Source organism: Tasmannia lanceolata, unplaced genomic scaffold (assembly GCF_043159265.1).
Source record: "Tasmannia lanceolata isolate RefF3 unplaced genomic scaffold, GAP_Taslan_0.1 ptg000037l, whole genome shotgun sequence".
NCBI lineage: Eukaryota > Viridiplantae > Streptophyta > Magnoliopsida > Canellales > Winteraceae > Tasmannia > Tasmannia lanceolata.
The window spans coordinates 53,829,209-53,857,203 of record NW_027518714.1 but is presented as its reverse complement, the minus strand read 5'-3'; the positions used below and the strand labels follow the sequence as shown (position 1 = coordinate 53,857,203).

Genomic DNA, 27,995 nt, shown 5'->3' with positions numbered 1-27,995 from the left:
CTCTCTCTCTCTCTCTCTCTCTCAACCCCTTGTTTCCTCTCAGACCCAAATTTGGTAAAAGCACCCCTCCCTCTAATTTGGCTGAAAAAACGGTTATAGGACTTTGAACAAAGACTTCTTCTCTCTTCCTTTTCTCCTTCTTGTTTGGTTTTTCAGGAAATGTCGGTGGTTATGGGAGCTCTGTCCAGCTCCAAGGAAATTCCCTTCAATTCTTCTGAAATGGACAAAGAAGAGAAGACCAAAGGTGAGCCCAGCGAGCCTAATGACGATTATGAAGGCGACAATGGCGAGAAACTGAGCAGAAAATTCAGTTACGCCTCCGTCTGTTCGACCGAAAATAATGATGAGGATGAAGATGAGGTCAACAGTGAAGACGAACCGCCTAAAGATTTATTCCTCGGCCCTCAGTGCACTCTCAAGGAACACTTTGAGAAAGATGGGGTGAAATTAAGAACTAGTCTCTTCTTTGTTTTCCATTTTGTTGTTGTTGGTCTTTCTCTTTTAGTACTAATTGTATTTCTTTTGTTGGGTTTCTAAAAAATTGGCGAAAAAACGATTTAGGATGATGAGAGTCTGAGGAGATGGAAGGAACAGCTTCTTGGGAGTGTAGATCTCTCTTCTGTTGGAGGTATAAATGTTTTTAGATTTAAGCTCAAGAACCTTTCCGCATTTATATTTGTAGAAAATTGAGAAATACCTTCTCAAATAAGGATCAAACACGATTTGCAGCAAACGCCAAAAATAACGCAAAGAAACACAATCACAAAAGAAACACACAAGATTTACGCGGTTTGACAGTGTACCTACGTCCACGTGAGGAGTTTTCACTATTTTGGTCTTAGGATTAGAAACTCTTCTTCTTCATCAAGAAAACACAAAGGAAATCTCTATCCCATAACCCACGTGTGCATCGTACGCATTAGTCCATCAGGGTCCTGTATAATGCCAGGCACAACAATATTTGAGTCTTTCTTTATAGAGAATAGTTATTTCTATTGATAAGACATGATTTATTGTACAATTTAAAGGGAAGAAAAACACCTTTATGTTTATTATTTCTCTTAGAGTGGTAGTAGGATTGGAGACCTATTGTATCTAAAATTCTAAATCCTTGTGTGATTCTTCTGAAATTCATGTCACTGTTTCATTGAAATTGATACAGAAGCCGCAGAACCAGAAGTACAGTTCATAAGCCTTATGATCCTGTCACCTGGCCGCCCCGATCTGCTCTTATCAATTCCATTTGTTCCCAATGCTAAAGGCTATGCATTTACCCTGAAAGACGGGAGCCGTTATCGTCTCAAATTCTCCTTTGTAGTTTCCAACAACATTGTCTCTGGTCTTAAATATACAAACACTGTCTGGAAGACTGGTGTTAGAGGTACATATCCCATATATTAATTTCTTCAAATATTCTTAAGATTTTTTTATTTTTATTTTTGATTTTGTCTCTTTGAATAAAATGTCTTTTTCTTTTCTTATTTTACGATGAATTCGCGCAGTGGAGAATAAAAAAATTATGCTGGGAACTTTCAGTCCTCAGCAAGAACCTTACATATATGAAATGGAGGAAGAAACCACCCCTTCAGGTATTTTTGCAAGGGGTTCATATTCTGCAAGAACAAAGGTAAATAGAAATCCCAAAACAATTTTATTTATGTAACGAGTTTCTGATTAAATGTCCCTCATATCTTAAGAACCCACATGGGTTTTCTCTGTTTCAGTTCGTTGATGATGATGGAAAATGCTACTTGGATCTCAGTTACTTCTTCGAAATCCGTAAGGAATGGCCATCATCCTCTTGAGATTTCCTTTCAACCCAACTTGAAATACAATCCACATTACAATCTTGAGGATATTTTTCCATTAAATCTTATATCTAGAGATTATGTTACATCCCATTTTAGTTTCTAATTCTAGGTTTAAGCCAGTGAATTGCTTTAGATCCCTACTGGACAGTGGATAATTGAACAGCCTGTAAATGGGGAGTTGATTTTGTAAGGAGACTGGAAGTTGTTTAGTAACCTTGAAAAAGTTGGGTTATTTTGCACTTATTCCTATGGGAATGTTTGGTAGATATTGCTGCTCAGTGCATCTGTACAAGCTGCAAAAAACTGAAGGCTGTTGAATTTGTTTTGGAACAATTCTTTTTATATTTGTTATGTTAATGCCATGCCTTTTTTTGCCTGTTGTATTCTATTGTCTTTTTATAGAAATGGGTATCTATTAGCTGGCCTTTCAGGTAGAATTTCTTCAATGGTGTGTAGATGACATGATGATTTTCATGATAAATTAGGCCATGTTTGGCAATCATGAATTTCTTTCCTTGGAATATTAGTTTGCTCACTATGGTGTAAGAGGGTGTGAGAGAGGACAGGGTTAGGAAAGGCTGAAAAACAAGGAAACATATATGATGATTTAAACAGGTAAAATTTGGCCCCAACAATGAACCATCATTATCTCTTTCTTGTCTTATTGGGCACTTGTCACCATTTCAAGCTTAGTTTCTTTATTATGGACCATTTGGCTGCACTAAAAATAGGGAAAATAAAACTAAAAGAACCTATTTTCATTTGGAAAATGATATACTCGCCACCTTTTAGTCCTAGGGCCACCTTGTAGTGTAAAAGGTTAGTCATAAATACACTAAAGAGGGCTGGCCCATGGAATAAAGGCGGGTGAATAGATCCTTGTTTGGTTGTCATTTACTATTCACATGGTAGCCACGATAGTCCTTGTCAGCCATAAATGTCCCCCCTCCTCCCATATCAAGAGGAAAAGGAAAGTACAGAAATGGGAATATGTTTTCATATTCCTCCCAAGGAAAGGATTTTGGAAACAGAAGGTGATGGAAGCCAAACCCCAACCCCCATTGTTTTGGTTTGAATATTTTTTTTCCCTACTTTTCTTCATTGAATTGTAGACTTTGACAACAAGAATATTGATGAAAAATCGCCCACCTAGTGGACCAAAAAGAGACGTTCTCTACTATTTTCACTTACGAGGCAGTTTTGAATTAGTTCACAATTCGCAAATATTATTCAACTAGTCATTAAAATTTTCCTATTATTAAAAAATTTACCAATAATAAAAAAATAATTTAAAAAAATATTATTATTAACTGTTAGAAATGAGATTAGGGTTTGAGAAGAGGAGGAAGAAGATGAATGGAGAGATGGAGAGCTCCTCATGTAAATAATGTATATATATATATATATATATATATATATATATATATATATATATATATATATATATATATATATAGGCCCAAATAGGGTATCAAATGTACAATAACTACAATACCCTCTAACTTACATGTAATGACTAAATTAGGGCAATGATATTTTGACTCCCGCTGCAGTACGCATCGGCTCCTCTTTTAACGTGATTTGATGTTAAAAAGCGTTAACGTTGCTCACTGTTCACGTTATAAGGGGTGCGAATGCTTAGTGCAGGGGAGTGAAAATGTCATCGCCCCTAAACTAACTTAATACATTATTCAACACTCCCCCTCAAGCTGGAGTGCATATACTATAAAACTCCAGCTTGCTACAAAGAAACTACAACAAACAACTAAAGATAACAAAAAAGTAAAATAAACTCATACACACATCCACCTTGGTATAACACTCATCAAGCTGGTGTGGTGAATAAATAATGAAAGCATAATAAAAGATAATGGCCACCATGAACAACATCGAGATCAACGGCCATAAAAAAATAGCAGCTCCCCCTGAAGTTGCATGATAGCGAGAGCCATAAAAAATAAGGCCTCCCCCTAAATGAGAGCCGGCAAATACATCTGCACCACAAAGGATCGAACGGTGACACCTCGACAGGGAAATAACAGCTATCCATCGAGCAAAATAGGCACACCAAATGTGCGCACATGAGCAACGACGAAGCACCACGAGCAAAAACACCTCCACCATCGGAGATAAGGTCGACGGGGAAAGCTTCGCCTAGAGAGAAGAGGAGAAGGAGAAGATAACCAACCAACGATGGGAAAATCATCGTCTGGTAACAAGGTCGACGGCATGAACATCGTCGCCTGAAGATAGGAAGAAAATGAGGGAGAAGATAACCAACCAACGATTGGGAAACTATAGTCTGGAGACAAGGTTGACGATGTGAACATCGTCTCCTAAAGAGAGGTCGATGGGAAAACCGTCGGCTGAAAAGAGCGAACCAAAGATAGGGACATCATCGTCTGGAAAGAAGGTCGACGACATGAACATCGTCGCCTGAAGAGAGGAAGAAAATGAGGGAGAAGATAACCAACCAACGATGAGGAAATTATCGTTCGGAGACAAGATCGACGGGGATACCGTCGCTTGAAGAACCAACCAACGATGGGGAAACTATCGTCTAGGAACAAGATTGACGACATGAACATCGTCACCTGGAAAGAACAACGACCAACGATGGCGGAAAGCACGTCGCCCGAGGCCGAGAACCAACCAACGATGGGGACACCATCGTTTGGCAAGACAAGGTCGACAAGGACACCGTCGCCTGGAGAGAACAATACGAAGAGGAACTGATAATGCCAAGAGGCAACTACCAATGAGAAGGAGAAGTAACAACCAAGAATGGTAAAATACATCTAAGAGAAGAAATGACAATGCAAAGATGAGACAAAACAACCATAGAAGAGCGAACAAATATCAAGTACAGAAGACAACAAGAAGGTAACACCAAGACAACACTCCCTAAAAAAAAAGACAACAAAGAGAACAACATCAAGGAAAGGAGAAAACCCGAGACAACCCAAGAACTACAAGACAACAACACTCCCCCTCAATGTCTTCAACTTGCAATGACAAGAAGACAATCAAGGCACAACACCTCTCTTAGACATTTGATCAAACGCATGGCGTGCGTTGTGAAGAAGAATACAAGAGCCATAGAAGACAATGGAAAGAACTATGTGACAATACTCCCCCTCAAGTTGAAGGTTGAATTTCTTCAACTTGCAAAAAATATAAGACTTTCAAGGCACAAAACTCCTCTTAGACATTTCATCAAACACTTGGGGTGCATCTCGGAGATCAAGCTATAGGCTATAGAAGCCAAAACAAAATATATAGAAAAGAGAAAATAAAGGATTTGGGGTGGAGATTGGGAATGGAAAAGGATTTTTAGGGAATAGATCTACACCAACACAAAGGCCATAGAAGCCAAAAAATATAGAAAAGAGAAAATAAGGGGATATGGTGGTGTTTTGGGATGCCAAAAGGGATTTGGAAAGAAGTCTTCTTCCCAAATGGGATGGTAGTGAGAAAGTATGAAAAGGGTTTTGGAGAGTAGATCTAAACAAACACGAGCCATAAAGGCCAAAAAATTATAGAAAAGGGAAAATAAGGGATTTGGAGTTGAGATTTCGGGTTTTGGGAGTAGATCTAGGGTTTTGGAGGATGTCAAAAGGGATTTGGGAAGAAGATTTTAGGAGGAGAAATACGGTAAAACAAAAAAGAAAAGAAAAAAAGGGTTTTGCACATTTGCACAAAACACATACCGCGTGAGAGCGAGAGAAGCGTGAGAGAGTGAGGAAATGGCGTGATGAGGATACTCTTCTTCTTTACTTTTCTTTGGATCTTTAGCTTTAATACCATGCTAGAAATGAGATTTGGGTTTGAGAAGAGGAAGAAGAAGAGGAATGGACAGATGGAGAGTCTCCACTAGGGAGCTCCTCATGTAAATGATGTATATATAGGCCCAAATAGGGCATCAAATGTACAATAACTACAATACCCTCTAACATACATGTAATGACTAAACTAACCTAATACATTATTCAACATCAACGACCCCCACAATTTACTAGATTTAAAGGGACTAAACTTAATTGGAAAAGACCTGAGGACATGACTGGATATGTCAGACACAATTCAGATCCATATCCTAAGGTCCAAAATCGTGCTAGATCGGATTGGAGCATGCTAATGTAGGAAACTACATTTTGTAAATGAAAGAATATTTATGAAGGGTATTTTTATCATAAATTCCTAATAAACACTACTTTCCTCCTTCCAAAGGAAATAAAAAGGTCTCTCTCTCTCTCTCTCTAGTTAGGCATTAACCTAACCCTAGAGGTTAGATGCCTAAATGTGATTCAGATTGATTATTCTGCTTACAAGTATTATTTTACTTATTTTGAAGTTTAGATAGATCACAAATAAGAGACAGATTTGAATGAAAAAAATTGCATAGACAAAACGGATTATGACCCAGATACTGAAAGTAGGATCTGAAGAACAAACCAAATAGGATCTGACCAATAAGGGATCCGAACGGATTGTGACAAAGATGGATCCGATCTGAATTGGATCTTTAACACCCTTTACTAAAACTGTTTCCTCTTCTGTTATTTACTATTATTTCTGAATTTAAAAAGGGAAATGTTATCAGCACTACTGTATTTTGATGAGGGCACTCCTCACTTTATTAAAGTACGGTATGGCCCGCTCCATAGGATGATCCAAACGGTCCATTAGATGGGCCACAGCCTAAATAGGTTGTGCCCCAAAAATTATTTTCATAGGTTGATCCTAACCCTCCGATCTATATACGGTTAGGGTCAACCTTCTAACATTCAGATCAGAGGGTTAGGATCCACCTATGGAAATGCTTTTTGGGGCACAAACTATTTAGGCGGTGGCCCATCTAATGGACGGTTTGGATCATCCTATGGTGCGGGCTATACCATACTTTTAATAAAATGAGGAGTGCCCTCATCAAAATACAGTAGTGCTGATAACATTTCCCTTTAAAAATTTCCCTCAAACATATCAATAATTGGCCTGGATCGAACGGTCTGGACCAGATCTATATTACTTACCAAATCGAGTGCTAATTTGCCTCTGAAAAATCATAGGTTTCTGCTCTCTCCACTTCCTCTCCCACATATCAAGGCATCCTATGCACTAATATTGAGTTTCTATCAAAGGTTCTGGCTGAGCTGTAAGCAATTCATATAGAAAGCTCTCCCAATTTAGCATTTATGTCTGTACTAGAAGGCCTCAGACTGGTCAGGGGCCAAAGGCGTAGGAGAGAGGATTTCTCCTAGGCCATTTGACATGTTGTTGGGGGAATTGGCAAAGAGTTTTTTCAAGGGGCAGGCAATGGGTGTCTTTAATAGTGTGACCCTCAACTTTTCAATGTCTCTCTCCACCTTGAGAAAGATTTGTAAGGACCAAATGTATGGAAATTCTCGAACCCTTGCTCTCATCACAGTCCCACAGAAACATAAAAGATTTGAATGCAAACTGAAGAAGCTCCAAACAAAAAGTTTCCCCAGTATAGAAAACTACTTTGGAGGCAGCAAAGCAATACTCAAAGTTTTAAGTTTTATTTCTTTCATTTATTCAGTGAGGGTACAAATGAAGTGTTCTCTTCACCAATTTACTACCGTCATGTTTCATAAGTAATTGACAGACTGAATCTATACTGGATACACATAGCAGTAAAACTGCGGTCTGTACATTATCGCTGATTTGGGTTTAGGGCTTAGGGTTTATTAGTGTTGGTTGAACAAGATTGTCATATACGTAAGCAGGATGGTAAGAGTGACAATAAAAAACAAAGCTGTTATGGCTGGGGCCGAGTCTGCACTATGAAGATGTCTTTGCCAACCACACATCCTTCAACATCCTGCGGGTAACCGAATTTCTGCTCAAGGAAGAAACCAATGGCACACAAGCGTTGGCCGAGCTCTCGGCGGAAAATTGGGTCAACTGTAAGGGGTTTCTTGCTGTAATTTACAGTCAATCGGATAACTTCCCCATTCACAGGACCGGAATTGAGCACCACCATCTCCTCACTGAAATTCGCAAATGCTAATGTGTTTACTCTGCCATCAAACTTCCCACAAGACAGTCTCCAGGGTGTTCCACGGGTGCCCGATGCCAGTGTTTCGCCAAGCCCGGGTGCCACCTCAGCCTCAACCAGAGTTCGATCACGGGTTGTGGGGCTGAGTGTGTGAAGCACAAAGGATAGATCCGGGGACAGCATTTCTTGCACTAGAATTGCCATGGATGCTTCTTTTTGTGGTACACCAGCAGCACGGCGACTTAGAACTGCCCTTCGAGTGTATAAAGACGCCCATACACGTCCTACAGCATCTCTGAATACCGTCGGATTTGAAGGGCTGACATTTGGGATCGACTCATAGAGTCCGGCAGCGGACATTCCAGCCAAGTCTTCAACGTTGGCGCTCGAGCGAACTATTAGTCGGGCATTGGTGGGAAAGATTTTCCCAATTCGTTCAATGGTTTCTTCAGATGGGGATTGGGCTGAGACCAGCGCCTGGAGTTGGCTGCATAGTTTGTCTAGTTCACCGCCTTCCATTTTGGCAGTCTCTATCTGGTCTATAAGGGATTTGTATGTTTCAAACGATCTGCTTTTCTCTAATGCCATCTCCATAAATCCAAACGGTATTACTGCCCCTCCAGGGACGCGAAAAGAAGCTGGGACATCTTGGTCGCTGTAAACTGTCATTAGAGGAACCACATTACCAACAAATTAGAACAACAAACACAAGCAAAATGTTAATGAAATCTACCAAGGATTCCAATGGGAGAATTCCGTAAATTATAGAAAAGCGTAAAACAACATCACATAATTCAGATAAGAAATATGGTTTTCTCACTCCCACTGCCATTTCTTTTCTTTTTCTTCCTGTATTTTTAGGTCTTCATTATTTTCAATCGTAACTGGTTGAGGGTAATTTTTCGAATCATATGACTAACCGTAAAAGTAATACAAAAAATGCCACAAACAAGCTACAACAGGAATGGTTGACTATTCAATATAATAGGCTGCGGGTGATAGACAAAGGCTTCAGAGAATGAACAAATAAGAAAAGGTTTGGATTACCTTTCTCAGAAAGTATCGCTAAAGAAGTAAGGTGGCTGCAAGCAGCAGCCTTTGCTCCAGAGGTATCAGTAGTTGCATCTGCAAGATCTAGAACTCCTACAGTTGCCGCATTCTGGAAAGAACCTCCATGCAACAATCTCACAACAATTATTGTCAGGATTTAATCAGAAACCCAAATAGAACTCATAATTGTGTGCCGGAAGAAAAGGAAAAGAAATTAACACCAGCTTAAGTACTAGCGAGTAGGAAATATTGATCATACAGAAAGATAAATATGACACATTTGTAAGTTTAGTTACAGATGATAGATGTTACCCGATTGGAGTTCGGCGCTTTAACTTCAGACCAGGACAAAGACTGCACTCCAGAGGCTACTGCCAATGGATCTACAATATCTGATAGATTTTTAACGGGCAAAACCTCTTCTCTACTACTAGACAAAGAGGCAGAGATACTGACACCAGTAGATGATGCTTCCAACCTAGGGATTACCACCCCAAAAAGAGATCGTCAGGACCACAGCCCACATGTAATTAATATGACCGAAAAATAGTTCTTAACCTTAGTTGGATAAGTTGAAAGCTAGAAATTTGCTGTTAAAACATGGAATCAAGTATCATGTAATATGATGATTATCAGTTTTTGGCATGAGGGATATGGAAAAGGCAGGTGTGTATAATCCAATACACCATTGTGTAGGGCTGGATATAAGGTAGATTCAGTTCACACAGGACAATGTGATACAGAAATTCACATTCTAATCCTCCACTAATGATTTTTGGAGAATATGTGCCATGGGGGTATCATGGGAATACTATCATTTCACTATTCAGTATAGTTAAGTCGATCTATTAAGAAATGGGATTTTCTAGGGACCATCGCAGAAGGCATTTCAAGGATGGTCTGTTGCATGAGAGCAACGACATAGGCTCACTTTTCAACAGATTTTGTCTTTATTCGTGAGGTGGCTGCTCTCTCATGCAACGGATTGGGATGGTCGCCCATGTCTAGAATAATTAATCCCAATCTAAAACTAAAAATGTGTACAACCACATAAACATGACCACTACATGAGCACAAAATGTAAGAAGAAAGCCACTCCATTCATTAATCTTATAAAGATAGTACTAAGGAGTTTTAAGTAGACGAGTACAACCTAAGAAAGTACACTGTGTGGAATACAAATGATTACAATATAATGAAGAGACCACCTATCCCCAAGGTCCCCAACCCTATCTCACAAATCCATCATCCGTTTACCGCCACTCCATTCAATAATTCCATAAAGATAGTACGATATAGTGAAAGGGGTGCAATATAATGAAGGAGTATCCAGTAGTCGAGTACATCCCATCACTGTGTGGAATACAAAGGATTACAGTATAAAAAAGAGACCACCTATCACCAAGGACCCCATGCCTATCCCACAGGTCCATCATACCTATCTCTGTTATGGTGGTGACAGTGTATCTGTTGATGAATCTAGTCCTCAATAAATAGCCTTATGATAGTTTTCCTAACCTCCTAAAGGGATTGCCGACACTATTGTACCCTTCGTAAAATTACCTGTAATGTGTTGTTTCAACCTTGTAACACCAGCACTGACAACCCTCTTCCCACAATAGTTGCATTGCATCTTCTACCTATTGCCGTCAATAGGTTGCCTATGTTTCCAAACAGTGACATCCTTCCTTTCCTAACTTGCAGGCACAGTGATACTCATACCATGATAGATTAATACTAAGAGCTCTACACATAAACACCACATAAAATAGAGATTTGCTAGGGTCCATCGCAAAAGGCATTTCGCGGCTGGTCTGACATGCAACAGACCAGCCGCGAAATGCCTTTTGTGATGGACGCTAGCAATTCCCCCTAAAATAACCTACTTGTAGATAACAGAAACACACCACATTTTAGGTTATACAAATATTAGTATATAGCACATAGTAGAATAGTATACCTCGTAATACAACTCAACTCAACAAAGCCTTTGTCCCAAACTAGTTGGGGTCAGCTAAATGAATCCTTTAGAAAAATTTCATGAAGAAGGTGAACGGAATCTACCCGACTCTAATTCTGGTTCTAGTTGAGTTCTTCTACGTGGATCATTTTCTTCCATTCTATCATATCCAATGTCATGTTCTCTGTTATGTTCCTAGCTATCAAGTCTTTCCTCACTGTTTCTACCCAAGTTGTTTTCGGTATGCCCCTACCTAGGCCCGGCAAAATTGGCCGAACCGAGCCGAAACCGAACTGAAAATTCAGTTTCGGTTTGGTTAAACCAAGGTTGCCAGAGCGGGAATCGAAAGCGGGAATCAAAAGCGGGAATCAAAGGCTCCCAAGGAAGAATCCTGCTCAAGGTTGCCAGACTGGGAATCGAAACGGGAATCGAAACGGGAATCGAAGGCTCCCAGGGAAGAATCCTGCTTCCTTGGGTTAAACCAAACCGATTCAAATTTCGGTTCGGTTTCGGTTCGGGAACCAAACCGATGGTCTGTTCGGTTCGGTCTCGGTTTGAACCCTTGCCGAACGGAAACCGAACCGAAAGTATCAAAACATAGTGGACCGATTGGGGGTGGCATTTGAAAATTGAAGGGGTACCTATTTCATTCAAAAGGAATGGGTGGGCTCATCTTAGCCCTTAAAAGGAACCAAATGGAGGTTCAAGATTAATTTGGGGGTGTTGAACCCTAGATATAAAATGAGAGTTTAGAAAGGGGGTTCGGGTTCTCACGTTTTGCAAAGGGGAGTCATTTGCTAGGGTTTGAACTTTCAAGGTCTGAGGAGGAGAAGAAGGGTAGGATCAGCCACTTCTACTCCGGCCATCCATAGCTGCTGCCCTCTCCATCATCTTCTTACCTCTCTCTTCCACCACCATCTACCACCGCCCATTTTCCGGCGAACCAGAGGAGGAGGTGACCCTTTTGCATTGCATTTACCATCATTTGAACATTCATCTTCATTGTGCATTGCATCTTCTCTACACTCGTGAATTTTCATTGGTATCAGAGCCATTGCAACAGAGTAGATCTTCACAGAGCTTTTGTTACACAGCATTCACAGAGAAGAAGATACTCTTGAGTTTTACCTGTATGTGTATTTACCAAGTTTTCCGGTCGTACATTTTTTTTGGGTTTCTCTTGAAGAATATTTTTAGCATTCTCTTCTGTTGGAATCAATGAGGTGGGTTTGATCATAGGGACTGCATCATAAGAAACCGAAAGATATTGCAAATGTCACGAAATTGCTGCCAAAAGATATTGCAAATTCATTCATAAGAAACCGAGTGAAACCGAAAACCGAAATTCTTGAATCGGTTTGGTTCGGTTTGGTCATTCAACATTTTGGTTTGGTTCGGTTTCGGTTTGGAGTGTAATCTCACCGGAGCATCCAAAGGCCTAAGTTGGATATGTCCAAACCATCTTAAGCGGTGCTCTCTCATCTACTCCTCAATTGGTGCCACCCCGATCTTTTTAGGAATGTCTTCATTTTTAATTCTATCTAACCTTGTGTGGCCGCACATCCAGCTAATCATTCGCATCTCCGCTACACTCATCTTATGCACATGCTACTTCTTGGTGGCCCAACATTCTGAGTCGTACAACATGGCTGGCCTCACATCTGTATTACAAAACTTTCCCTTCAACTTGGTAGGGATTTTACGGTCGCACAGAACTCCTGAGGCAAGCTTCCACTTCAACCAACCTGCTCTTATTCCATGGTTAACATCCTCTTCAATCTCTCCTTCCTCATGTAGAATAGAGCCAAGATAGCGAAAGACATCCCTCTTAGGTACCTCCTGTTCTGTCATATTTACTACATCCTCGTCCCGCCTCCTTACATTACTAGAGTTGCATTCCATATATTTTGTCTTAGTCAGTTAGTCCCCCTCAGTCTAAAACCTATGGATTCCAAAGTAGTCCTCCATAACTCTAATTTATCATTTACTTCTGCTTTGGTTTCGTCGATTAATACTATGTCATCTGCAAATAACATACACCACGGCAACTCATCCTGGATACCCTCCATAAGCTCATTCATAACTAGCGTAAAAAGATAAGGGCTTAGAGCTAATCCTTGGTGCAGTCCTATTGTAATTGGAAACTCACTAGATGTGCCATCCGTGGTTCTGACACTAGTTACTACTCCATCGCACATATCCTTAATCACATCAAAATATTTAGCAGGCACTTTTTTCCTTTCAAGGACCCACCACATAACACTCCTGGGAACCCTATCATACGCTTTCTCCAAATCAATGAAAACTATATGAAGGTCCTTTTTATTTTCTCTAAATCTCTCCATTAACCGCCTAATCAAGAAGATAGCTTCCATAGTCGATCGTCCAGGCATGAAGCCAAACTGATTCTCTGACACCTTAGTCTCTTTTCTTAGATACCTCGTAATACACTATATGAAAAAAAAAAAATCTTTTTTTTTTTAAATTATCTTTTATTTTTTTACTTTTTAATAAAAATCCATAAAAATAATTATAATAGTATAAAATATAATATATAACAATACAATAAATGAATAGTGCACATTCTGTCTTTCACAAAATTTAAAATTATTTATAATTTTTACTAATTTTAATAGTAAATTAGTCATTTCTCTATTTTAAAAGAATTTTATAGTCAAATAATTTAAACAATTTATTTTCAAAATTCACAGAAACATCTGAACCTGTCAATTGGTAGATCATGCAATAATACTTACATAAAATAAAATCAAAACCTATCAAGCATGTTTGATTAACTTACTTTTGGAATTATAGTTCTGTTTCTTATTTTAAAACAATTTTTAACATAAATAAATAAAATAAATAATTTCCAAAAAAGAAAATACCGATTCCGTCAATCGGTAGATCAGGCAACACCGTATGGTAAAATTAGAATAGGATATTCATGTACAATTAGTTTTTCCGAAAATAGAGTTTTCCCCTATTTTTAAATATTTTTTAATAAAAATTAATAAAATAAATAATTCTTGAAAGAAAAAAAATCCGTCAATTGGTAGATCGAACAAGTAGCATATAATAACATTAGACCCTGGCATGCGTGTTTGATTAGTTTGATTTCAAAAAAAAAAAAGTTCTCCGTATTTTGAAAATCAAAATTTGATGATAATCAACCTGAAAATGCACCAAACCATTGTTGATTTTTTCTTTTGAAATGGAGACAAAGAACCATGTTCAATAATGGGAGTCATTTCAGAGTGGGAGATGGGGAGAAGATAATATTTTAGCTAGATTAGTGGTGCAATAATGGAACATAAAAGGGGGAAGTCCCTATAGTTGATGTGATGCATTTCCATGTAAATGGATGTTAATTAAAGAAAAAAAAATCAAACAGCAACATACCTCTCTCTCTCTCTCTAAAGGGGAAAAATGGATTAAATTTCCACCAAAATTCAAGCCTTTTATAGTGTAAGTAGCATTTCACTCAACATGACCTAAATGCTATTGACATTGACCGACATGGTTCTCGAGAATCGAGATCCTGTAATGATGTTTGCAGATGGAATTTTCATGTTGGTGGAGATCGACACCAACATATATTGGCCTAAACCGACACTTTTCGACCGATATTTAGAACCACAGTTTTGGTGTTACGAAAGATTACCTTCAAATGATCTCAATTTTTGAGAATGGTGTTCAGGATGAGTTTCTTTTTTGTTAAATTGAAATATTCTAAGGTGAGAGTTTCCCTCAATGCAAAAAGAATGAGGAAATCTGATCAAAAAAAAGATTGAGGAAATGTTGCTTGGTTTCAACAAAACGGATCGATCATCCCAATGTTAAAAATACATTGAATACACTTAATTAGAGTCTGGCGAAGTTCTGTGAAAATACCTTGAGCCTTAGGTCAAGGAAGATCAGATATGCTAGCATGCAGAGCAGAAAAATAAAAGTAACATAACAATGTCGAGAGAGCATAATTTGTTTTTCACACAATAAAATCTTTTATTAACCCAAACTGCCACTCGTAAGCTGTACATTTTGAATATCCAAAAGTACACTTATTTGAGGCAAAGAACATAACATTTATAAATTGCTGAATTGTGCAAACGCACAACACGTCATACATAATGACAAATGGCTGTTAGCCTCTAGATAAGAACCTAGGTAACTGGACTAAAATGTACACGGTATTAATCAAAACACTTCACTAAGGGAAGTAAAGGAAATGCTCTAGAACTGCTTGATAATTATAAATAATTTTAACTTCTAGTGGAACTTTTCTCCTTGGTGTGTGTGTGAATAGTTCCTTGGCTTGGTAGGTTCTAGATGAAAAAATAGCATATGGACAAATATCATGAAAAGCAGATGCCCCGCGCTATTCTGGTAATACACAAGAATTAATCAGTTTTCACTTTTAACAATGGAAAGGCAAGAAAGCACAGAAAAACTCTCGTAGAATAGTCTGCCTAGGACGAGACATATTTGTGCACTCTATAGCTCTGCCACGGAATGAGGAAAACTTTTGCCAGTGTACCTTAGTTAGTTAATATTAGTGGCAATTCCTACTTTAAAATATATGGCTATTTATGTCCAAATAAAGAGTTCGAAGAAACTAACCTCACAACTTTTGTATCAAGTTTTTGGAAGTCTGAAATCTTATCATCATCTTCACATGTCACAAAGACAACCTTTTCCTGCATATTATTGTGAAATATAACGATTTAAATGCATTCATATTTTAGAAATAAAAAAAGAAATCTGTCCTTTCAAATTGAGGGCCATAACCTATAAATCTTACTTGCCGGGCCCTAACACCAAGATGAGACAGGTGAGGCAGCTCCTGCAGAAGTACCACACCTACAATGTTACTCCCAGCAGCCTTTACCTGCCAAACGTGTTAAACCACCTTCTTAGTGTTCTGTACACAAAATGACTAGCAATTAAAATTACAGGTGGATTAGGAAAATTGCAAAATCAGTAAACATTACAAACCTCCTCATCTCCATCAGCTTTTTTTACCACCAGAATAACAGGTCCTGTGATGGATGTTGGTAAAGAACCAGGAACTATATTCTCTACCTGAAGGGTACAGGAAACAACCATGAGGGCAAAGGAAATGCATTATTAGGCAGACTCGAGAGTAGTTTTCAATATGAAAAGTCTAGCGTATGTAAATACAGAGTAACGCATCCACCAAACAGATTGGAAAATCTGTTCATACACAACTCCACGTCCGCATAGCAACATGTATATTTGTGTACAAGAAAGTCCCAAGTACACGGAAAATAAAAACTATCATGATCTATAATTCAAATACCAATCTCTCAATGGACAAAACAATGGTTCACAATTCAACTTAAATCCATTTTATTTTTAATAAAAAAACCAATGTTTTTATAATTGTTTAATTCAAAAAATATATTGCTATAAAAATACCCACAGTACTACCAGAGCAATTTTTTTGTTATAGGTGAGCAAAGTTTTTGCTCTTGGTTTTTCTTTTTCTTTTTTTTGAAATGGCAGGATGAATTCATTAAAAAGAAAGAGGGCCGAGGTGGACCTCAACCAAAATTACAAGAAAACAAAACAACAATAACAAAAAATACAAATCTCAGGGAGTTTTTGCTCTTGGTTTTTCTTTTACAGGGTGTTTTCTTCCTCATTTATCAGGGGAACGACGTGGACTGTAAATCTATGTATAACTGGAAGACCAATTTATTCTAGATACGAGGGGAATTTTATATGATTTTGACCATTCTCTTAAACATAAGCTATATATATTATTTATGTGATATCTCAATTTTTCAAACTGCATAAATGGGAGGGAGGAACCGAAGATAATGTTCAGCAGAGTTTCTGATTGATTAATGGTCTTGAGCATAGGTTTATCTTGTGCATTGAGGGAGACAAAATGAAATTCTGAGTGGCATTTTTTTACTGGCTTATTTCCGACTCATTCATTATTAGTATAGGATGTGTGGCTCCTTGTTGCATAGAAATGTGATGAAATTTACGAAACTTCAATGCGCAATTTCAAAAAAGTGAGGATTCATTAATATCTTATATTTTCTGTCAGATCCAGACTGTTCTAGAGCTGCTAGCAAAAGGGAGGCACTGCTCTCTAGATCTGGAGGCGACAAGTTTTGTTTATGTTTTAATGAATTAGAGATTAAACCTGATCCAGAAAGGCAATTTTGTAAAGCTATTTATTAGCGACATGTTTAGAAATACATATATCTAGAGAGGACATTTTTTGGAATGAATGGAGAAATTTCTAGAACCATTATTGGAAAGTTAAGGCACAGCGTCTGAAATGAAGACCTTCTTGTAACTTATTTTTTAGATTTATTGATGTATTTTTGTAAGGATCATGAGAGGTCAGTAAAATCCTACGTAACTTCTCGGATAGATTCTAGAATAAGTTTAGTTGTTCATTTTTTGAAGTATTGCAGCAGAAATTGCTAGCGCTTTCAAGTGATATTCACATAAATGGTTTAAAGCTCAAATGATGGGACTTATCACTTAAACATAAAAAGCTAACACTTAGTTATGTAAAAAGGACTCTGAATGGTCAGTGGGCCCTATCTCACTCATGTTCTTCAACACTCCCCTCAAGCTAGTGCATCAAAGTCATCCAAGCCCAGCTTGGAACAAATACTTCCAAATTGGCTTCGAGAATGAGCTTTTATAAATATGCCTGCGAGTTGATTTTTGGACTTCACATGGATATCAATTTACTGACAATCTTCACATTAACAAAATGGGAATCTGCTTCAATGTGTTTGGTCCATGCATGAAACATTGGATTACTAGCAATGTAAATAGCAACTTGATTTTCACAGTAAACAAGGTCAAAGAGCGGAATAAGAAATACAAGGGAAATACAGCCATAAAGAAAACAATGGTCAAAGAGTGGAATAATAAAGCAATTTGGTAATCGAGATGTACTCAAATAATGAGCTGATCCAAATGTAAAATCAATTCATGATACTCCCGGAGCAAGCTAGTGAATCGGCATCAAAATTAGCTAAAGGTCAAACATTTCTTAGCTTTATGCAAATGTCCCTCCAGAGCGTCTTGGATCTCATTTATATCATCTGTGAATCTCCACGGGTATCTGACATCAACTCTCAATCATGATACCCCCGGAGCGAGCTAGTAAATCGGCATGATACCGACGGAGCTGATCCAAATGTAAATTCAATTCATGATACCCCCGGAGCGAGCTAGTGAATCGGCATCAAAATTAGCTAAACGTCAAACATTTCTTAGCTTTATGCTATGTCCCTCCAGAACGTCTTGGATCTCATTTATAGCATCTGTGAATCTCCACAGGTATCTGACATCAACTCTCAATCATGTGGCCATGTTAAGGGAATCTCCCAAAATAATAATCTAATCTAACTAAGATAGATCCAACATCCTAATGCCATGAATAAACATCTAAACCTCTACCTCAATAGAATCTTTTACTGGTCCAGAAAATACTCATAACATCTCTCTATCTACAGTCCTCAAAACACTTCTAATGCCATCCGGGCCAGTGTTGCCAAGACTCGAGCCATCAAAGTTCAATTTCAATTTCCCATGAGTGGGTGGTCTCCACATGGGTCATGAACCCTCCATAAAGCATTTGCTCATCCTAATCTCCTCCTATGACCTATGGCAAGAAGTCATTGATATTCCTCCAAAGGTAGGAAGGATTGATGCCCAATGAACCACCACAAAGAAAATTTTCCTTTGCAAGCTACACAATCCCTTTAATACACCTTTGAAGACTCTCATGTTCCTTTCCTTCCAAGCCATCTCAAGAGTGGCAGCAGAGAAAAGGCTCTAAAGGATCTTACTGCTAGAAGGCCAAAGGGCAAAACCCCACGACTTGAAATAGTCAGTGATGTGACCAAGGATAACCCAACTAACTTCAAAGATGCCTAAAACAAAATGCCAAAGTAAACGTGGTAAGCTGCAGTGCAACAATAAGTGGTCAATAGACTCAGTGTCAACTATTCATAATGCACAATGGTTAAAATGACCTTTTGTCTATGACGAAGGTGGTCGAAGATGAATATCCTATTGAGGCATGCTGTCCAGAAAAGACATTGACCATCAAAGGAGTTTTAACTCTCCAAACTTTCCAAGCAAGCGTGAGAACAAGAGAAAGGACCAGGTGGTTAAAAAAGGAGCATACAGTGGAAGTACCTACAGATGTCCATCTCCAAACTCTTTTGTCTGTTCCTTGTCTCTTGATATAGATCAAGTTGATTCTGGACAGTAGATAAGCAATGACATCTCCCAATCAACTAAGTTTCATTAGAATCCTATGTTCCAATCCACAGACCTATTGATTCTACAAAAATATTCTACCACACCACTATCTATGGGATGCCATATTAATGAGCATGGGGACTTCCTCCTTTACTGTTCTATTATTGCACCACTTATCTAGCTAAAATTTTATCTTCTCCCCATCTACGACTCTGAAATGAATCCCTTAATCGAACATGGTCTTAAATTTCATAAGATCTGTTACATGTTTTCTTTGAGGCAAACCAACTCCAAATGTTGATCGTGCATCTTCAATCCCAAGGAAATAGTGTAGTTTCGCCAAATTTTCAATCTTTGCGTGGCCTTGCAAATATTTCTCGACAAAATGCATCTTTATCCAACCATTCCCATTAACAATGATATCGTCCAGATATACTGCAAGAATCAGGATGATAGAGCGAAATCCATACTTCATGATTTTTGTATGACTGATCTCCATACAAAAATAGAGTGTGATCCACGTGACGGACGAAATCCATACTTCATGATGATAGAGCGAAATCTCTCAAATCAAGCACGAAGGGATTGCTTAAGATTATAGATCGCCTTTCTTAATTTGCAAATCTTTCCTAACTCCCCCAGGGCAACATATATAGGAGGTTGTTCCATATAAACATCTTCATTTATATCTCCATGGAGAGAAGTATTTTCGACATCTAGTTCCCACACGGGTCAACCAAGATTGGCTGTAGTGGAGACAAGTACCCTAGCGGAGTTTAATTTAGCAAGAGACGCAGAAGTTTCCTAATGGTCAATACCAAATGTTTGGGTGTATCTTTTTGCACTTTGGCATGCCTTCAAGCGTTCAATTATAGTATATGTAGATACTTTACCATATAGACCCAACGACACCCAACCGCAGGTTTTACTTGCAAGTAATCCTATAGATTTCAAGGTTTGATTGTGTTGTAATGCACTCATCTCATCATCCATTGCCTTCTACCATCTATCATGAGACATTGCATCTTGACAAGTACGCGATAGAACGGTAGAAGAGAGGGATGCAACACAGTATTTGTATGTAGGAGACAAAGAGGCAAATGATCAACATTATCATTGGGTGTTGATTGCAAGACCGTGTACCTTTCCGAGTAGCAATAGGAAGACCACTTGTAGGAGGATCAAGGACACGAACCATAGACACCAAAGTAGGTTGAGTGACAGGTTGAGTCAAGGTCTTTACTTTCTAGCTCATGCACACCTTTGCTAGTTGCCAGGGGGAAATACTAAGTATTGAACTTTGCGCAAGAGTAACGTTTGTATCCGTCAGAGGAAAAACTGTAGGTAACTTACAGGGGAGAAAAAATGAAGGAACGTGATTTGTTATACAAGACCCTATATGAGTAAAGACGTATCATTGAAGAAGGTAACATCAGCATAGACATATCTTTTTGTGAAGCAGGATCGTAACAACGATACCCTTTTCGAGTATAAAAGTATCTCAGAACTTACGGACTTATTTAGATCTTATTTTAAGATGTTTTCACAATATCTTATTAAATAATTTCTTATTAACTTCTCGAGATGGAAAGAAGCCTTACTGTTTACAATTTGATACAATAAGTATGTTTTAAACTCCATCTCCAATTCAATTATCAGAACTGTTGAAAATCAATACTTCATATCAAGAGATAATATTTTTTCTTAACCAACTGTTGACAAATACCTGTACAAGGGTTCCCTGAGCCGTTCCGGGGACGAGAACATCCCAACCTTCAGAACCCAGCACGTTTCTTACTGCTTTTAGAAGAACAGTACATAGTTTTGAAACTTGAAATATAACACTGCATAGGAAATTTGAAAATCATATTGTTAGATTAATAACACTGGCTTTAAATATTTTCCTTTATGAAAAAAAAAAGAACAATGATAAGCCACCATACAGAATTCCACTAAATAAAAAAAAAGTTATATCAATACCCTGCACGAATTTCTGCTTCAGTATATGTTCTTACACTGTTCTCAGGAATTCCAAGAGCCTTCCCCAGCTTCTGCAAGGACATAAAAAAAACACTCTAAATGAGAAGCAATCCAATTGTTTCCAAACTAGCCTATAGAAGTATAAACAAGACCAAGAGAATAGTCTACAGAATTCCAAAAACTCTAAATCAGAAGCATGCCATATTACCATCTGCTACAAACTGAGAGATTATTCTTGGGATTGAAAGCTGATATACATGAATTTTAGAACATTTGCATGGAAAACTTATAAATCCGTAGGGAAATACAGTTGTAGACCTCGACTTTATGTGGAAAAATTTGAAGAAGCACTTCAGAATATTCTTCAGTCAATCTCCTGGATCTATCAAGAGTAGCCTTGAGCCTCAATCCCCAAATAGTCTTGCCTTCCTCATCACCTGACCAAAGACAAATCGAACCAGAAAAACATGTGTTTAGGTACACATTGGCACAGCCAATACTGATTTATAAAGCAAAGAAAGATTTACTCACCGATACCCCAAAACAGGAAAGGGGTTTACCTTCTCTTTCAGATAGACCTTTTTCTTGCCATGCAATGAACTCATGTTCAATAGCCGTACATTCCTCTGGCTTCCAACCAGAAAGTCCCACATGGCGAATGCCATTGATAAGAGCACCGAGTGGATGGTTCCAAGAGCTAACATTCTTTGATGTGGAATTTTGTGCAAGCCAAGATGACCCTCCCATAGCTTCTAGTGCATTGAGGTATCTATTAAGAGAAACAACACTCCAGACATAAGTAGCAAGGAAGACATGAATTACAAGTGAATTAAACTAAAAACTGCATAACCAGTTTTAATTAAGTGATATTTATTGGATGAGAAATGACAGGGACAAGGGCCCAACTGTAGCACTTTTTCCAAGCGCCTCAGCCACAATAGATGTGACACATGTTGGGGCAGTGGAGATACTGGCTCCACCATGTATTACTGACGGTTCAAAAGTCTCACTAATTAGACATTTCTAGGGTATTCTATGCCTTTGGCCAATTGCTCCGATTTGATGACCCATTGCACCATTCATTTCAACAATCTTTTTTGTAAGCCATTGATCACATGCTGTTAAAGTATAAAAAGATTAAAAAACGCCATCTCCAACAGCTTAAACTTTTGGAGTAATTGGTTGTTTCACATGGTATCAGAGCAATTGCCCTGGGTTCAAAACTTCTTGATATTAAAAATCCACATGTAATGGCCAACCCAAAAGAGGGGCCACATGTAGGCCAACCCTAAAAAGAGGGGCCCCATGTGTGTGTGTGTGTGTGTGTGGGGGGGGGGGGGGGGGGGTGTTAAAGTATAAAAGATTAAATAACGCCATCTCCAACAACTTAAGCTTTTGGAGTAATTGGTTGTTTCACGCATAAGGCTCAATTTAGGTTGAATTAAGTTGAAATTCTGTTAGAATGGAGAAAAACTTGAAACTCTTGTTAGAAGAGAGAAAAGCACACCTGCTTAACAAAACAAACGAATAGTCCTCAAGGCCAATCTCACATAGACGCCACTGTAGTAAAGTCAGTTTTGAGAGACAGTACACGCTAAAAGAATCAGAAATCTATTTCAGCTATTTATTCTCATGCGAAATAAGTCCAGTAAGAAGATTCAACCTTTTGACGCATTGCTATTGCAGCATCAGGAGCATCATTTCTAAGACCACTTTCGAGACCTTCTCCAATCACTGCTCTTAGAGCCGTCAAAGAATGTAATGTTTCCATAATTAAAGTCATGCCATTACTTCTTAAGGAACCATTTGATTCTTCAAAATTGTCCAAACTCTGAAAGATATTGATGGCCATATTATCATTCCGTACAAGATTCACAACAAATCACATTCTGTTAAAGTGCTATTCGTGGGAATTTCATATTAAAACTACAAAACAGAATTTAATGAAAGAAATTTAAGTAAGCATTTAATAGAAATACAGACAAATATATTCTATGCATCTCAACAAAATCTGTCAATGTTTAACAGATGATGGATTTTTTATGAAAACCAAAAAGCAATACCACAAACTATTCAAAGAAGGCAACAAATGCTCTCGGCATTCATCTTTTATTCTGAGAAATGACCCATTGGTTGACTCACATATAAATAGAGTTTTGTCTGAGAATATGTTGGTTCATGATGATGGTGATGGAATGTGGGGCCCAGCAGACAAATGTGTTCTCAGTTTAGCATGTGAAGGCGTATGCAGGATCCTACATCCCAATACTATAGATCACAAATTGTACAATGGAGTCTCGCATGTCATTATTCAGCAAACAATATAAACATTGCTTACTTTTTACATATCAATAGTTCATAATGCATAATTAACTTTAAGCAAATACAAATGCAAGCTAGTCACTAAAAATATTTCATCTGTCATAAAATTGAAATAACAGCCTCAAAGGGTAGATGGAATGTGCATAAACACTGACCTCAATTACATAGTCCAACGATTCACTTATTTGGGTTTTGGGTACCAAAATTTAGTTGAACCTGGCGCATTTACATAATCCATTGCCTTAGTTGTTCCAGATGGCTAGTCTGATTCAGTGTGATTTATAGTCTGGTTCAGCACTAGTCCATAAAACGATAAGCTTAAGACAACTGCATTCACATTGATGGAAGAAAGAGGAGCTCTTGAAATGATATGGGTCACTGTATGCTTAGTATGGGTCGCATTGTTTTCAAGCCGATTTGCAATTTGGAACATGCCCAACAGAAGAGACAAACTTTGTGGCATACCTTGCATCTTTCATTGCTAAGATTGGTTGGGTTTATTTCTGATTAGCCTTCATGATTTTCTTGTTTCTTAAAAGGTCAAAATTAAAATGTTATATAGGAGTTTTGAATTAATAATGGATGTAATGAAAGCAATTAGAAAAATGATAAATACATGTCCATTTCCAAAAAACATAAGGTCTGTGAGAACCTCCTTTTTTTTACATTGGTAGATAATTAGAATCTATAATTATATTTCAAAATTGGGGAATAATTATTATGATAATGGAATAAAGTGGTCGTTCCAAAAGATAACCAAGTACTAATTACAATGGTTTGTAATTTGTGGAAATCTCCAAATTGGCATGGACAAAACTGCGAGCCGGTCTAAATGATACCGGTTTGCAATTTAGTATAGCCCATAGCAGATTAGTTACTATGACCCTGAGTCCCTGACAGTAGCTAGTGATAAGAACACTCTAGGTAAAAGGAGAGCAATAACTAAGTTGAATTGGAAAGAGAAGGCACATGGTGTAAAGCACTATTCGATGCAGCCTGATTGAGTTTGCATGTACTCTTACCAATTTGTTTATCAAATAAATAAGAATTCAAAGAATAGGAGAGAAAAGTAAGAGCAATAATAACACCCAAATTAACATTCAAAAAAATAATAACAACCAAATTTCAAGACACCGTAGAGCAATGTGAAATAGCAAGACACAGTAGAACAATGCCAAATATGTCTGGCACAGACCCCCACTACCATCCGAACCCAAACATGTAAACCTCCCTATTGCTATTGCAGAATGAAAATTCCATTCCTTCAGAATATAAAGATATCCGAGACAATTTGGACAAATTCCAAAATTGGGTGAAAGTCGCATTTAACCCATTTCATCATATCCAGAGGGTTCCATTGAGCAAAAACTGATGAAGCGAGACCCACTGTCCTCTGACCTTCGTCACCATAGTACAATGGCTCTTTTAACCAATTACTCATTTGCAGGAGATTAAAGACCAAACAATCCCCATCTGAGGACCTTAGCATGCCTCCCTTATACATCAACATTGTTAGGATAGCCAACAAGCTCCGGGAATACAGCACAACTATTAGCATAGAAAGGCAATCCGAAAACCATCCAGGCTTGTACTTCCTTGCAATTGTAAGAGCATACTGACTATTTATGAGACAAACCAAAAGATGAATCTAAACACACACTACAGCAATGACATGAAAAATTACAAGTATGCCCTTAGTGTCAAATTATGTGGAGAAACTAGACAACATGCCCAACAACTTTCAACTTAATCCTTCAATTGCTTGTAAATCACCTGCCGAACCAGCGAAAGCTAGATGAACAGATCCTGAGCTATCAAAAATTTCTCCCCCAAAACCAGATATCCTAAGTTTAGCATAGACATCCTAATTTAATTAGCAAAGAAACCCAATCATAACAACTTAGAAGACAAATGCCTCAAAATTGGCCAGAAAAATAACTCGTTAATTATACTTCAAACTATAATACCAAAGTCAAACATATACATTCCTACAAAACTGCAAACCATAGTTAAAAATCAATCGAAACAACTAAATCCTACATTTGTTTGTAGAGACAATTTATTATGTCATAACGGTACAGGTAGTGATACTAAAAGAAATAGCACATGGACAATTATACCCCTATTCTAACACTCCCCCTCCCTCAAGCTGGAATATATATATCATACATTCCTAGCTTGTTACAAATATCACTCAATTTAGCTTTGTTCAATGACTTTGTAAACATATTAGCCATCTGATCTGCGGAACGAGTGAATACAGTACATATTTCTCGCTTCTGGATTCTCTGACGAATAAAATGACAATCAACTTCAATGTGTTTTGTGCGCTCATGGAAGACTAGATTGGTTGCAACGTGTATTGCAGCCTTGTTATCACAATACAGTTGTGAAGGCGAAGACAAAACAATACCAATCTCAGACAAAAGTAATCGCAGCCAAATGAGCACTGTACTCGTGTGTGTCATTGCTCTATATTCGGCTTCAGCACTTACTTGGCTATGTCATCTTGCTTCTTGCTTCTCCATGACACTAGGTTACCTCCTACAAAGGTACAATACCCAGTGGTCGATCTCCTATCTACTGGAGATTCAGCCCAATCGGCATCAAAAAAACCTTCAATTCGCATATGACCATGTCTCTTGAATAACAGACCTCTTCTTGGTTCACCCTTCAAGTACTTGAGAATCTGGACTACTGCAGCCCAATGTGAGGTACGTGAGGAGTTCATGTACTGACTAACTACTCCAACAACATATGATATGTATGGACGAGTAACTGTAAGATATATGAGCTTGCCCACCAGTCTCCTGTATCTGCCAGGGTCTTCCAACAAGTCTCCTTCCTCTGGAACAAGTTTCACATTAGGATTCATAGGTACAGATGTAGGCTTCACTCTAAGACTCCCAGTCTCATCCAATAAATCCAAGACTTCCTTTGTGATAGAGATAGGCCTCGAAAAGAATATGCTACCTCTATCCCAAGAAAGTATCCGAGGCAACCCAAATCCTTGGTGGAGAATTCTTTTTGCAAGAAGGTCTTCAACTTCTATATACCCCCTGAATTACTATCCGTGATGATGATGGCATCAACATACACAATCGATAAAATGCAACTAGCTGAGGACTCTAATGATTGGATACCATATGATCTACAACGCACTGTTTCATGCCAAAAACGCGTGACGGCCACGCTGAACCTCCCAAACCATGCGTGCAGAGATTGTTTCAAACTATAGAGGGATTTCCTCAGGCGACATACAGAGAAAGACATCTCCTCCTGAGGAACATACCATACATTGCTCCATATAAACCTCTTCAGTGAGGCCGCCATGAAAAAACACATTTTTCACATCTAACTGATGAAGGGCCCAACCTTGATTAATTGCGAGAGAAAGAAGCACACAGACGTAAGGTATCTTTGCAACTAGAGAGAAGGTCTCTGTATAATCAACTCCAAAAGTCTGAGTATATCCTTTTGCAACCAGGCGTGCTTTCAAGCGCTCGACAGTACCATCTAGCAAGTATTTAATCGAGAATACCCACCGACATCCAACTAGTCGAGCACCAGCAGGTAGAGGAACCAGATCCCATGTCTGATTCGTATGAAGGGCACCCATCTCTAGATCTATGGTGGCACGTAGGGGTGGTTATTCGGTTATAACCGAACCGAAATAACCGAAATTTGGTAGCCGAAATAATCTTGGTTACCAAATTTCGGCAACCGAAACCGAACCGAAATTTTTACAAACCAAACTGAAAAAAGCAAAATGCTAGTTTGGATCGGAGGGCTAGGATCATCCGATCAAAATGATTTTTTGAACACAACCTAATTAAGTTGTGATCAATCAAATGGATGGTATTGATGATCCTACGGAGTGCACATATAGCACTTTTTTGGGGAAAAAAGTGGTTTTATCAATTTTTTTTTTTAGATAACTGAAACCGAAACCGAATAACCGAATTTCCAAAAAAACTAACCGAAACCGAATCGAAATGGGAAAAAACCGAACCGACCAAATCGGTTCGGTTCGGTTATTCGGTTATAACCGAATAATGCTCACCCCTAGTGGCATGCCATCCTGGGTGACTAAGAGCCTCAACCACAGACTGGTTGAGTAAAAGTTTTGAAAGGAGTCAAATGATCATAAGAAACAAAATGAGAGATAAGATGCGCAGTAGAATGCAAACGGGTGCATGAAGCAATAGGAGAATCAGAAGACACACCAAAAGGTGGTAGAGAGGATACCAGAGTGGTAGAAATTGTGATCTCTGGCTGTGAAGAGGACGGCTCGATGGGAGGTGGTATGGAATCATCGATGCCAACGCCGTCTGTACTTCTTCATAGTAGCAGGAGGAACAAGCTGTCCCGAATGTGGAATAGATGGAGGAGCCGGGGCAGGGATAGGCGCAGGTGGTGGCACAGACGCGGGTGGTGGCACAGGTGGAACCAGAACTGAGTCAGGAAGGACCGGAAGAGGAAGGAAAATCTCTGTTCTTGGAACAGAGGAACGGGATTCAGACATTCGAGTGACGAATGCCTCGGACTCAAAGAACATAACATCAGCGACGGAGCCGAGGACAGT

General features: G+C 38.5%; 2 protein-coding genes across 2 annotated transcripts in view; one reads left to right on the top strand and one right to left on the bottom strand.

The window, feature by feature from the left end:
• Positions 1–4: 4 nt before the first annotated feature.
• LOC143861854 (rho GDP-dissociation inhibitor 1-like) lies at positions 5–2,187 on the top strand. The gene is made up of 5 exons (XM_077372800.1): positions 5–441; positions 562–628; positions 1,163–1,381; positions 1,503–1,627; positions 1,725–2,187. Exons 1-5 carry the CDS (start codon positions 160–162, stop codon positions 1,803–1,805), a joined length of 774 nt encoding a protein of 257 aa, XP_077228915.1. The 5' UTR covers positions 5–159; the 3' UTR covers positions 1,806–2,187.
• A 5,148-nt stretch (positions 2,188–7,335) lies between these two features.
• Positions 7,336–27,995, bottom strand: part of LOC143859984 (chloroplastidic phosphoglucan, water dikinase (ATGWD3)) — a 34,200-nt gene continuing 13,540 nt past the window's right edge. Inside the window, exons 9-20 of the mRNA XM_077370481.1 lie at positions 22,752–22,919; positions 22,596–22,648; positions 21,649–21,857; positions 21,407–21,525; positions 21,089–21,159; positions 20,835–20,952; positions 15,836–15,922; positions 15,642–15,728; positions 15,461–15,537; positions 9,196–9,361; positions 8,881–8,992; positions 7,336–8,495 (exon numbers count right to left, since the gene is read on the bottom strand). Of these exons, the coding sequence (XP_077226596.1) occupies positions 7,594–8,495; positions 8,881–8,992; positions 9,196–9,361; positions 15,461–15,537; positions 15,642–15,728; positions 15,836–15,922; positions 20,835–20,952; positions 21,089–21,159; positions 21,407–21,525; positions 21,649–21,857; positions 22,596–22,648; positions 22,752–22,919 (2,169 nt within the window). The 3' untranslated portion in view covers positions 7,336–7,593. The remainder of the gene's footprint in view (positions 8,496–8,880; positions 8,993–9,195; positions 9,362–15,460; positions 15,538–15,641; positions 15,729–15,835; positions 15,923–20,834; positions 20,953–21,088; positions 21,160–21,406; positions 21,526–21,648; positions 21,858–22,595; positions 22,649–22,751; positions 22,920–27,995) is intronic.